This window comes from Leptidea sinapis, chromosome 39, assembly GCF_905404315.1.
Source record: "Leptidea sinapis chromosome 39, ilLepSina1.1, whole genome shotgun sequence".
NCBI lineage: Eukaryota > Metazoa > Arthropoda > Insecta > Lepidoptera > Pieridae > Leptidea > Leptidea sinapis.
The window spans coordinates 350,682-364,539 of NC_066303.1; the positions used below are offsets into that span (position 1 = coordinate 350,682).

Here is a 13,858-nt window from a genome sequence, read left to right on the forward strand (position 1 = left end):
TGTATTAGTTGCTCTTGAACACTGGAGATGTTATTTAGAGAACGGTAGACCGTTCACTGTCTATACAGACCACAGCGCCTTAAAATGGTTCCTGTCTCTAAATAACCCTACGGGTAGGCTAGCCCGCTGGGGTGTTCGACTGTCCGCGTTTAACTTTGAACTTAAGCATCGTCGCGGCGTCGACAATGTCATCCCAGATGCCCTTTCAAGAGCTCTTCCTGTCAATGCAATAAATACTTCAGGATCCTATTCCACAACCGCAGATTCTTGGTACAAAAATATTTTTAATAATTGCATTAATAAACCTCAAAATTTACCTAATTTTTTCATTAAAAATAATAGTTTATTTCGGCTTTCTAAAGATAAATATCATAATTTAAATTCAGAATTTTCATGGAAAGAGGTAGTTCCAAGTGAGTTAAGAGATCAAGTAATCAACGAAAACCACTCTGACCCTAAAGCTGGACATCTTGGTGTCTTCAAAACGTACCGTCGACTTGCGTTACGCTATTTCTGGCCAGCATGCATCAGGATGTAGTGAAATTCGTTGGTTCCTGTACTAACTACTGAAACGTCCGGGCATTAATAGGATTAAATAAATAATTTAGTTTTTCTTTTTTTTACTCAAGAGGATTTTATTTTAATAATAAAATCCTTTCGTAGCGAGGGGGGTATTGTAACGTTGTATTTACATTACATACGTTATTTTACATAAAATAATGAAATAAAAATAAACTAATAACATAAAATAATAAAACTAATAAATAATAAAACGTAAACACTTTTGTGCGCGAGCGTAGGCGAGTTTTTTGCTGTTCATTAAAAATGCATGGCTCGCTCGCGTCACCCGTCGCCCGGCTATCGCCATACCACGGCTGCGCTCGGTAATAGCAACACGTCATTATATTATGTGCAGTGACTTATCACGTTTGCCGTAAAATACCTAGTTATATAATTTTTTTAATCACCGGTTGTCTTAACATAATATAAAAATAAGTTTCAAGGATTATCGTCACCCCGATAGGGTAAGTGTTGGACACGTGTTAATATTATTTGAGTACTTGTAAAACTTTGAAGTAGTTATTTAAAATGTAGTATTTTAGCAAACATTTAATTTTCTTTTCAAAATTAATTATTCTTTCTTTGCTTTCGCTTTCTTTTCTTTTTTATTATTATTGTAACTCCGTTCTGATTGTGAACAACTACACCTCCTGCTTACGGCTTCACCCTTAATGATAGACACGGACGCACGTGGTTCACAATCAGCGGAGACATAAGAATGTGGTCTTAACTGTGGACATCATTCACAGGGTTCCAGGATAAGATTTTGGAACGTTAAAAGATATAATTCCACCAAGTTCCGGTGATTAGTTACCCGGACACCGAGTATCGGGAATCACCTGTGACACGTCGAGTCATAACCTCCAGCTGAGGGGCCTGCACCGGCGTCTTCAACGTCAGGGTTACCGAGCTACAAGGACAAACTAGATCAACCAACAATACACCCTACGACCCTTGCTCAAATTGTATTTTAATTATTTTTAAATATACATCATTTAAAGGCCGGTACGGGTAGTTTCATTTAAGCCCCCCGTAACCGTCGCAACGTGTGGGAAAGTGGTACTTTGCGAACGTAAATGCATGCGCAAAATCCGACTTTGCGCACGATAATAGAAAAATACATATAAACATCCATGACTTGGAAACAAACATCCATATTCATCATATAAATGATTGCACCTACCGGGATTCGAATCCAGGTCCTCTAGGTCAGTAGTCAGGGTCACTAACCATTCGGCTATATGGATCGTCGAATTTTAAATGCGACATCTGGTTTAAATATCCTAAACTTCCTTGAATTTGAGAGGGGAAACATCTCTTCAGTATTAGAAGATCTCAGAAACATAGTTAATGGTTTAATGTGTCAATAGGTGGCCCTGTAAAGCAAAATATTATTCAATCGATTTAGGCTGGAATACAATAGACTTACTTAAACATACATAAATACATATAAAGATCCATGACTCGGAAACAAACATCCATATTCATCATATAAATGATTGCACCTACCGGGAATCGTACCTGGGACCTCTAGGTCAGTAGTCAGGGTCACTAACCATTCGGCTATATGGGTCGTCGAATTTTAAAGGTGACATCTGGTTCAAATATAATTTCTTTGAATTTGAGAAGGAAAACATCTCTGCAGTATTAGACGATCTTAGCAACATAGTTTTATCATACATTGGCGGCCATCTTGGATTTCAAAAATGATTCCAAATTCGTTATCTGCACCCTCGAGAACCTCGGATACGATATTCATATTGTTGAAATCATAAATTTGCGCGGCGGCCTTCTCGGATAAAAAAAAAACAAAATGGTGCGTAACAGAAGATCGTGATGATTTGTGTCAGCTTGATGTGTTTACAAGCGCTACCAACGTCATGAAATGTCGACCCGATCCCATTGCACTTGGGCTTTCCCAAGGGTGACGGTTTGCGGCTATAACCAATAGGGATAGCCGCGTCACTTCCGACCCCCGTTGCTCCCTGCCCTCGGTGAGGAGGCTCTTCAAAATTGGATTTGACTGAGGATCTACTACACAAACTCTTCGCTAATTTTTAGCAACACTCAAAGCGCACAATTTCCCCATTAACGAGAGGCTTCTCCTTGCAGCCATCCCCACCAGCGTGCAACTTGCTGCCCCCCGCGTCCCCACGTCCCCCGTTGAGCCCTCCGCTCACGCTCCCGAGGACATGGAGTTCTCAGACTTCACCTCCAACCGCCGAAAGCGGCCAGTCCAGTCCTCCTCGGAGGAGGACTCTGACAACGGAACCGTCACCGGCTCTGTCGTCAACACCTCACGTCTCTCTGGAGAACCATTTCAACTGGTTCAATCCAGAAAGAAGCGCCACTCCAAGCGCTCAGCAACCTCCACGAAGAACTTACTCTTTGCCCCAGCGCCAGTCCCTCTAATGTCCCTTGACATTAGTTTGCCCCCGGGCTCTGTCTAGATGAGGTAGCTAGATGAGGGCATCTATGAAACCAGCGACACGCTGCTCGCCCGTCCTCCCTGTAAATAAGCCTCCACCGCCTATCTTCATTCGAGATAAGGCGAAGTGGACTTATATGGCCCAACTCTGCGCCGACAAAAAGGTGCAAAACACCCGCGCTATCAACACGGGTGAGGCTATCCGCGTAGTCGTCCCGACTACGGAGGACTTCCGAGTCCTTACTCGCCTCCTCACTCACAAGAGTCTACCTTATCACACGTATGCGCTCTCGGAGTAGCGCTTCCGGCGTGCCCTCCCCTATGAGCTCCTCATAATGGAGGACCTAACCAGTCATGGTTTCAAGGCCGAGGCTGTACACAAAATGTACAGCAGATCCGGCAGAAAATATCCTCTAGCACTAGTTATCTTAACAAATGTCCTCGAATCGAGGGAAATCTTTAAAGGAGAGCTCACCGTATGTGGGCTCTCAAATATCTGAGTGGAAGCTCCACACAAACGGGGCTTCCCAGGCCAATGTCACCGCTGCCAGCTGTATGGCCACGCAGTGGCCAACTGCTCAGCCCCGCCCAGGTGCGTCAAGTGCCTAGAGCCTCACACCACGAAGGAGTGCAAACGCACCCGCGATGCGGAGACTCCTCCCGCATGCGTCTTTTGTGGGCAGGAAGGACATCCCGCGAACTACCGTGGATGCCCCCGCGCCCCTCGTCCCTCAATAATGAAGACCAGGGCCACCTCCGGCCACTACAGCAAACTTTCCTCAACTGAACTGAACTGGGAAGGCCTGGCAATTAGCCTGGATATAGCGAAGGCCTTTGATCGTGTATGGCACAAGGCGCTCCTCTCCATACTTCCATCATTTGGGCTTCCCGAGAGCTTGTGCAAGTGGACCTCCAGCTTCCTCACTGGGCGTAGCATACAGGTCGTTGTCGACGGATATTGCTCGAACCCGAAGCCCGTGAATTCTGGAGTGCCCCAAGGCTGTGTACTGTCTCCCACGCTGTTTCTTCTGCATATCAATGATATGTTGGACACCTCCAACATTCATTGCTATGCAGACGACAGTACTGGTGATGCCATATACACGGGCCATGCAGGTCTCTCTCAGGAAATCGTCGACCAGTGCCGGGAGAAACTTGTGTCTTCTATCGAGTCCTCTCTTGAGAAGGTCGCGGAATGGGGAAAATTGAACCTTGTCCAATTTAACCCCCAGAAGACTCAAGTTTGCGCGTTTACCACTAAAAAAACCCCATTTGTCGTATCACCGCTCTTCGACAACACTTCCCTCAAAGCCTCGCCTAGTATCGGAATACTGGGTCTTGAAATCTCGAGCGATTGCCAATTTCGTGGTCATCTGGAAGGCAAAGCCAAATTGGCTTCAAAGAAACTGGGCGTCATTAATAGAGCACAGCAATACTTCAAGCCGGCCCACATACTAGCGCTCTACAAAGCGCAGGTCCGGCCACACATGGAGTATTGCTGTCATCTCTGGTCTGGCGCACCCCAGTATCAGCTCGATCCATTTGACCGCGAGCAACGCAGAGCAGCTCGAATTATCGGGGACCCAGTGCTCTGTGAACGGCTGGATCACTTGGCGTTGCGTAGAGACGTCGCTTCATTGTGTGTCTTCTACCGCATTTATCACGGGGAGTGTTTCGAAGAGCTGTTTAACCTGATTCCTGCCGCCGAATTCCACCTTCGTACGACACGCCACAAGTTAGGATATCATCCTCACCATCTGGATGTGTGGCGGTCCTCCACAGTGCGGTTTTCAAGGAGCTTTCTTCCACGTACTACAAAGCTGTGGAATGAGCTTCCTTGTGCGGTGTTTCAGGGACGATACGACATGGGTACCTTCAAAAAAAACGCGTACACCTTCCTTAAAGGCCGGCAACGCTCCTGTGATTCCTCTGGTGTTGCAAGAGATTGTGGGCGGCGGTGATCACTTAATAACAGGTGACCCGTACGCTCGTTTGTTCTCCTATTCCATAAAAAAAAAACTGAGGAACAAGACAACCGGGCCTTTACTCTTTACTTCTTGGAGACAGGCAGCCCCGGTCCCCCAGACATCTAATGTCTATTCACGCCCCACCCAGGTCACCCCGAGTGGCCGCAGATGGGCAACACCTCCCCAACCTCACTCAGGAGTGCACAACCCCCTGAGTTCTTGACGAATGGAGAATTCGACATTAACGAATTCTCCATTCTGGCCAAAAAACTCCGAGCAGCTAGGTCTACCAAGGAGCATCTTTTTGCGCTGGTTGAGCACCAAGAATTGGTGACCTCTCTGGCGCGATGTCCCAAACGCATAACGCTTCATCGCAAAACACGGGTTGAGTGTAGCCTAGGGGCGTATCACTCGTCTCGGTCAATACGCGCGGCCTGCGCTCTAACCTCCCAGAGATTAAGGAATTTGTTCGCAATAAGGACATCGACCTATTGCTTATCCAAGAAACATTCCTTAAACCCGACGCTTCTAAGGGCTTTTAATCCCTTCCTACTGTTTTGTACACAAAGGCAGAGCCGACGGCCGTCATGGCGGAGGCACAGCCATTTACTACAAAAGATCCCCTCACTGCTCGCATATTACTACACCAGTGCTTACCAACATGGAAGCAACCGTTTGCCAGTTAGGCATGTCAGGACATCCGTCTCTGATCATAGCCTAAATCTACCTCCCTAATAACAAGATCCCGCTCCAGAGCGACCTTGAGACTCTTCCCTCACTAGGTGACTTACTCTTACTCACTATGTCTCTCATTCTGTTTGGAGATTTCAACTCGAAACACCAGTGTGGCACTTCCAGTCAGTGACTGAAAGTGCCTATCCACAAACGGAAATAGCATCAAGCTCCGCCGTCTAGTTAGGCTATGGACTTAAACGTCCAAAGTCCCGTCTCTCCAACTCACTACCCGATCACGTAGGACACCCGATATTTTAGAGCCTTGGTCATGGGTGTCGCTCTTAATTTAAGGGCGATTTAACCACTCGATGACCTGGGCTCAGACCATCGTCCAGTCCCTGACACTCGGGCCTCATGCCCCCTCGGGCCTCTCACCGACGTTTCCATTACAACTACTGTAGCGGAGGTTAAATCCATCATCCGTGGATTAAAACCTCGAAAAGCTCCAGGAGCTGACGGTATTTCCAACCTGGCGCTCAAACACGTCCCCGAGCAGGTGATCTTCTTTCTTGTCCTCCTCTTCAACGCCTGCCTCGACCACTGCTTCTTTTCAACCGCTTGGAAAGAAGCCATAGTTATAGGGATTCCTCAACCAGGAAAACCCCCCAATATCCCCTCCAACCATCGCCCCATCAGCCTCCTCAAGGCTATGGGGAAAGTGAACGGGTAATTCTGATCCGTATGAGAAAGCATCTCTTTCCAACGGACAGTCCTCACTTAATCATACCCCAACAACTAGGCTTTCGTGCTCAACACTATTGTCCTCAACAAGTCCACCGCATTGTAGAGTACATCTACAGCGGGTTCTATCTACAACGTAAGAAGACAATCGCTGACTTCTTCGACGTTGCCAAGGCTTTGACAAAGTCTGGAACGAAGGTCTAATATACAAACTCCACTCTCTAGGCCTCCCATCCCGATTAGTCCGCATAGCGGCTTCTTATCTCCACAATTGTACCTTTCCTTTCAGACTCGAAGATATCCTCTCCTCCCCTCGCCTGCTCACGGCTGAGGTACCACAGGGCTCAGTGCTCTCACCGCTTCTGTACATATCGTATACCAACGATATTCCCATCCGTAGCAATGGAGTCCAGCTCTCTCTCTTCGCCGACTATACCGCTCTCTACGTCCAGTCCCATCAGATATCTTCAGCCCTGTCCAGGCACCAACGCTCAGTTAATAAGCTAGGTGACTGGTTTAGGAAATAGCGTATTGAGATCAAACCGTATAAAAGCTCCGCAGTCGTTTTTTATACAGGGTGGACCAAAAGTCCGTTTATAATTGGAATGATGGTTAAAAAAAAACTAATTACAGTAGATCAAAATTGTTTATTGTTTTCGATAGTAAACAAAAGGGGAATTTATTTCTTAAAAATCACATCATCCATATGCAATCCTTCATTATTCTGGCATTGCTGCAATCTAGAGCGGAAATTTTCGATAACAGCTTTACATGTTTCTGTTGAGATGTTTTGGATTTCTGTGCGAATACGATCCTTTAATTCGTCAAGAGTTACTGGGTTGGTTGGCTGGAATGCAGGGATTTTTGATCTTCATGACATAGTGTCACTCCAATAACGACAATTTTGTCTATTAACATGCCCATTTAGGTGGAAGTGTGCCTTGTTGAGAAAAAAATGTTTGTAAAATTTTAATTAACACACCTGATGGAGCTTGATTTTTGTGTCGTATCTTGTAATGATTGCGAAACTTTCGTTGAGCTAAGGTCGCAGAATCGTTGTTTCGATAGTACTCGCGTACACAAAACGCACGTTGACTACCGCTGAACGACGCCATGGTACTAAATTCCCATTGGCCGCTCTTGCAATGCGTAACCCTTCCACCCCCCTCCGACGCCGCTGCTAGACGCGGCAACCGATTGAAATATAAACGGACTTTTGGTCCACCCTGTATAAAGCGCAGACCTTTATGCCAGGATCAACCCATTCATCTATTAGGCTCCCCTATCCCCTTCAGGTCCACAGCCAAGTACTTGTGTGTGACCCTCGACTCCCAACTCACCTTCAGGCCTGACGTCCGGAAGGTTTTTTTTTTTTATGAAAATAAGGGACGAGACGAGCAGGACGTTCAGCTGATGGTAATTGATACGTCCTACCCATTACATAGCAGTGCCTCTCAGGATTCTTGAAAAACCCAAAATTCTGAGCAGCACTACACTTGCGCTCGTCACCTTAAGTCTAATTTGCCCAGTAATTTCACTAGCTACGGCGCCCTTCAGACCAAAACACAGTAATGTTTCCACATTACTGTTTCACGGCAGAAATAGGCGCCGTTGTGGTTTTTATAACAGTATATATATATATATTTTATTTTTGTGTAATTTAACCAAAACAGAATTCTATATAAAATATTTATTGGTATTTATTTATAAAAGAATTTTACATAGAAATATGATATTACTCAATTGACTTAATCCTATCGAAGATTTGTAATCATACAAATATAACTTAACTTAAATATAATGTAGGTACTCCAACTGAACTTAAAGTTAGTTTAATACTTAATTAATTATGAACATAACATTCAAAGCTATTTTTAAAACATTGTTATATATTATCAAGATTGTCAGTTTGACTGATTTTTATTAAATGAACCTTAAATTGCTTGCTGTTGAAAAAGTGTTGATAACATGAAAATTAGAAGTTCCAATGAAAAATTATAAGTCAAAGAAATAGCACTAGATTTTTGATTCAATTGAAGTGAAAATTGCCCTTAAATGTTTAACAGTTAACCTGCATTTTCATTTATATAAAAATGTAGATGATTATATTCATTTTCATAAGTATCATTTTGAAATACAACTCTCTTGGTATTTTAGATTAAGCAAATCGATTTTCATTATACTATCTTTTTCATTTAGGTACTTATGGATAAAATTGTATCACATCACTAAAACAATGTCGTCCATAATATTTGTAAAAGCTGTCATATTCAATATCCCGTAATTCATTCATTATTTGTACAATTAATATGTATTAACAAATCCTTCTATTAAACAATATTTACATTTCATCAATTATTCACAGACTATATTCTTTTATTCTATTTTCATTTTTAAATTAATATAAACATAAAAATGGCTTCACCGACAGGTTGAACATAATATTATGTAGTTATTTGCGCTTTAATTTCTTATACATATATTATATATGTTGAGTATTTATAGTCGCTCAGGAAACTTCATGCTAACTTAAATATAAACTACGATTACAACTGGCAGTGTTTTAGCTTTAACAAATATGGTGTAACATGGAAAAAAGTATTGGCCCCTGAAAATATTACCTTCATATCTTAATACCTACTATCTGAACACAATATCATTTTACAGGTCTTTTCATCACTAAATGAGGCATATAATATGATACAAAAAAAGGGCAAATTTTAAAGTTGCTAGATCAAAATATAAAAAAAAATGTGATAATTAAAGTGGAGATTCCGTTTTTTAGTATGGTTCGATTCTTCTTCCAATATCTATATAATAAAAAATTATCAAAGCCAATGCGAAATGTAGATAGAACATGAACAGTAGATTCGTTGTCAGCGTTTGTAAATGATCTGCTATTTGTGAATAGTCTGCGACGTGTTAGTTGTCATGTTTTCGTTCTGGACGACTTGTACAACGTAATAGACAACAGCGTCCCATATTTTAATAATACCTGAATTCACACCAAATTACTCAATTACGTATTATCAATTAAAATTTATTCAATTAGAATTTAAATTAAATAGTAATGTACCACGGCAGCCATTGTTTGTTGGGAGCCGATGATCTGGGTCCAAACAAAAACATTTGCATACACGAAAGGTATAGCAGATATTCTATCTCGCTTACTTTCAATATCCATCCAATGTATGTGTCTCTTTCACATTATTATTGTTATTTTAGTGATGCATCTATTGTTCATCATCTATCTACGATACAAAACGATTATTCTTTTAAATAATATCAAATGATCCAAGCCAGTTCCAACATTTAATAAACATAGCCGCCCGCTTGGTTCTTCGTTTTATATCCCTGGTTGCCAGATCCACTGCCAAAGTTGGGCTGATCAGGGTATGTCGCTTCGCCTTCATATGATACCTGAAAAAAATAATTTAAATATTATAATAAGGTAATAAACTGAATGAACCACATCAATGTAGATGTGGCATACAGGTGGAGCCTGGTGGCTTGGACGGGACTTGTGTCGACATTCTGGCTCCTTCTCATGTCCAAGTTACGGCAGTTGGTGCTGGGGCTGCTGCTTCGACTGCCGAAGACAGCAAGCGTCGCAAATATTATGTCGGTCTCAGTGAGTCTTACATCTTTGTGCCGTTTGGTTTCGAGAAACTTCGAGGCCCGTGGGTCCCAGAGACGCGGAGAATGTACAAAATACTATCACCGCGCCTCAATAGATCTAATGCTAACCCAAGCGCTGGCAGCTACTTCGTTCAACGGACCAACCTAGCTATCCAACTCGGAAATGCTGCCAGTACTCTTCAATTAAATGTAATCACAGTATTGTTAATATAGTAACTGATTGTTTTTCTTGAATAAATAGATAATCATAATAAAGTACTTTCTTGTTGGATGGAACTGGTAAAAAAAGGGTAGTTAACCAGTTATCTACCTTCTTTAGCGGCGTCGAGCACTTTTCTTGGGATGGGTATAAAATATTTAACTCGTGTACCATAGGACATAATACTATGAAAATAACTAAAGTATACTAATCTCGCCGTATCTATGTCAGTTAACCTTCTGATTTTCTTAACCGCATATGCTGCAGAACTAAGCCTATTCGCCAATCCTTCAATATGGGGGCCCCGCTGCAATTTGGAATCAAAAGTAATGCCAAGAAATATAGCAGATTCCACTGGTTTTACCACCTCTCCATTTAATAAAATATTCGCATCTAAATTTTTGACATTTGGCGCGGTGAATTTAATATATTTGGTTTTATGATTATTTAACAATAAGTTATTTGCGCTAAACCAGTACACGATGTCAGATAGAGCATTGTTTACTTCGTCATATAAAACTTGGCTTCGTTTCACTTTGAATATAAGTGAAGTGTCATCCGCAAACAATACCACCTTGTGTTTTATTTCTACAAGGTTAGGTAGATCATTTATATAAATTAGGAAGAGGAAGGGTCCAAGAATAGACCCTTGTGGTACCCCCATACCGAGAGGAGTCCCAGGAGATTTCCTGCCATTCACCTCGACCCTCTGAATCCTATTATTTAAATATGAGATCAGAAGATCGAGTGCAGATCCTCTTATACCATAGTGGCGTAGCTTCCTGACCAGCGTTGAATGTTGAACATTCAACGCTGGTCAGGAAGCCTTAAGCCTCAAAAGCCTTAGATAAATCACAGAAGATATCAAGTGCATTCTGTGATTTCTCCCAGGCCTCAAAAATATTTGTGATGAGTTCAACACCTGCATCCGTAGTCGAGCGTCCCCTAGTAAAGCCAAATTGTTTTATATGAAGTAACTTATAAGTGTTAAAGTGAGTAAGCATTTGGCTTAAAATATGTTAATTAATTTTACGTACGTTACTTAATTATAATGTTACGTCGTTAGTTCATCTTTGGATGGGTACATCAGTATATTATATATCTATTTAAGTATAATCTGTATGTATGTATACTAATAATCAAAAATAATTAAATCACTTTGACGTCTGGGATTCCATGACCGCGCATTTTGAGAGAAATTTCCTGCCTCGCACAGCCACTTTGTGGAATCAATTACCGGCTGCAGTTTTCCAGGAGCGATACGACTTAGGGACCTTCAATATTAGAACATACTCCCAACTCAAAAGCCGACTGTTGTTGCGCATGTTCATGAGCGGTTCACTCACCAGTTTCCATCACGTAAGCCTCTTGTTCGTTTGTCCCCTTTTATATAAATCATAAATAGATTGCATAATACTAGTATTGCCTGTATCACTCAAATATTAAGATTAAATTATAATAATAACATTGGCTACGTTGTTGTAGATACACATACAAAATAAAATAGCTACCTGTGCGTTGAACCCGTTCTTCCAGTCTGCGGTATATTTGACCACCTGCGTCCGACCATCAGGAAGAGCCACGCGGTATTCTCCTCGGGTTATGTCACCATCGGAGATTGCGTTATGGCTGTAGTCATTGCCGTCCTCGTTGACAGCATACGCAAAGTCAAACGGCATGCCAGGCTCGTGGTGATGGTGATGGTCGTGTTGATCATCGTGATGGTGATGATCAGGGTTGTCGTGGTGCTAGAACATACGTCTAATTTAGATTTAAAGAAGCGATACCTTATCAAATATTTAGGCACTGTCACGGTTTTTATGTTCCTGGAACTCCAAGTATCATAAATCCCTTCAGAATAACACTCGACTAGCAAGGTTAGATTTTTAGTTTTAGTTTATTTTTGGTTAATAACTATTTATATATTTTTTATTAATTTGTAAACCCAACAATTATTAGTACACAAGTACATAAACTATTTACAAAAAAGGTAAAACATATCATACCTAGTCATGCCATAAATATTAAGGCAAAAAATAAATCTATTGCAAATAACATTTATTACTTTTACAGTGTGTTAGTTTAATACATAAATATAAAACAACTAAAAATATAAAAAGCTTATTCGAATTGGTCTCCATTGGCGACAATTTAGGCATTAACTGTACCTTAAATATAACCTTAAGAAAAAAGCAACCACTGTATAATGAAAATAGAATCCGAACCAAAAATGAGGCGACCTTATCGGAAATAAGCGATTCTCGGGATATTGAAATTCTTTTATCTGCTAAAAATACTAACTATCAATATAGTCTAGATGACTCACAAGTCCAAATGGATGACGATACACTTGATCAGGTCTCGCGTATATCATTAAATATGCTAGAGACAAATCGGAGAATTAAACAACTCCAAGTTGAACGACAAAGTACACAGGTTGAATTACAAAACTTGATTTTGGAAAACAACGACTTGAAAAAGGGAAATAATTAATCAACCATCAAACAGCTTCCATCATTTGGGCTTTCCGAGAGCTTACGCAAGTGGACCTCCAACTTCCTCACTGGGCGCAGCATACAGGTCGTTATCGACGGTTATTGCTCGAATCCCAAGCCCGTGAACGCTGGAGTGCCCCAAGGCTGTGTGTATCACCCACACTGTTTGTGATGATATGTTGGACACCTCCAACATACATTTCTATGCAGACGACAGCACGGGCGATGCCGTATACACGGGCCATGCAGGTCTCTCTAGGGTAATCGTCGACCAGTGCCGGGAGAAACTTGTGTCTTCTATCGAGTCCTCTCTTGAGAAGGTCGCGGAATGGGGTAAATTGAACCTTGTCCAATTTAACCCCCAGAAGACTCAAGTTTGCGCGTTTACCACTAAAAAAACCCCATTTGTCGTATCACCGCTTTTCGACAACACTTCTCTCTTACAGCCTCATAGTATCGGACTTCTGGGTCTCGAAATCTGGAGCGAATGCCTATTCCACCGCCATCTGGAGAGCAAACCTAAATTGGCTTCGAAGAAACTGGGCGTCATAAATAGAGCACGGCAATACTTCAAGCCGGCCCACATCCGGGAACTACTCCGCATTAAAAAAATATACGATGCGATCCGGTGCGTTCTGAAACTCATTTCAGCCTAGCGTATTATCGCATTGGCACAAAAATGTATATGTTACTAATCGAAATTTAGATTTATAAATTTTATTATTGCCTGTTTACAGACTTAATATTTAAAATAAATGCTAGTAAAATTATTAATTGTGTCTCTTACTATAACCTATAACACTTTTCTCGCTAGTCGAGGTGAAAAGTTGTATGTTTCAGAGAGAGCAAATTTTTTTTGTCTATAGTATATATAGTCTGTAGTATATACTTCAAAGGTAGTTTGGTGAGAGTTTTTTTGGGTTCTGATTATGGAATCCATGACAAAGTAACGGAACTCTTCAATTCTTTGGAGCAAAGTAACGATACTCGGCCGAATGTTTTTATGCTATTAAGATATTTAAGTCATCTACCATAACAAAGTTATTGTCAAGTAATTGTCATAGTCGAATATGATGTTCAATGGGACTCCTTAACGACTGACAGTACCTAAGGGTGCGATCTGTGAGCAGAATTAACTGTCTGTAATCAAATT

General features: G+C 41.6%; 1 protein-coding gene and 1 long non-coding RNA gene across 3 annotated transcripts in view; one reads left to right on the top strand and one right to left on the bottom strand.

Moving 5' to 3' along the window:
- Positions 1 to 646: 646 nt before the first annotated feature.
- On the top strand, positions 647 to 1,567 carry LOC126976103 (uncharacterized). The gene is made up of 2 exons (XR_007731835.1): positions 647 to 1,025; positions 1,311 to 1,567. It is a non-coding gene; the product is annotated as an uncharacterized LOC126976103 (long non-coding RNA).
- A 6,480-nt stretch (positions 1,568 to 8,047) lies between these two features.
- The window catches only part of LOC126976094 (uncharacterized histidine-rich protein DDB_G0274557-like), a 61,166-nt gene continuing 55,355 nt past the window's right edge, over positions 8,048 to 13,858 (bottom strand). For both annotated transcript variants that reach the window (XM_050824288.1, XM_050824287.1), the window contains exons 5-6: positions 11,722 to 11,958; positions 8,048 to 9,792 (exon numbers count right to left, since the gene is read on the bottom strand). In XM_050824288.1, the coding sequence (XP_050680245.1) occupies positions 9,685 to 9,792; positions 11,722 to 11,958 (345 nt within the window). In that variant the 3' untranslated portion in view covers positions 8,048 to 9,684. The remainder of the gene's footprint in view (positions 9,793 to 11,721; positions 11,959 to 13,858) is intronic.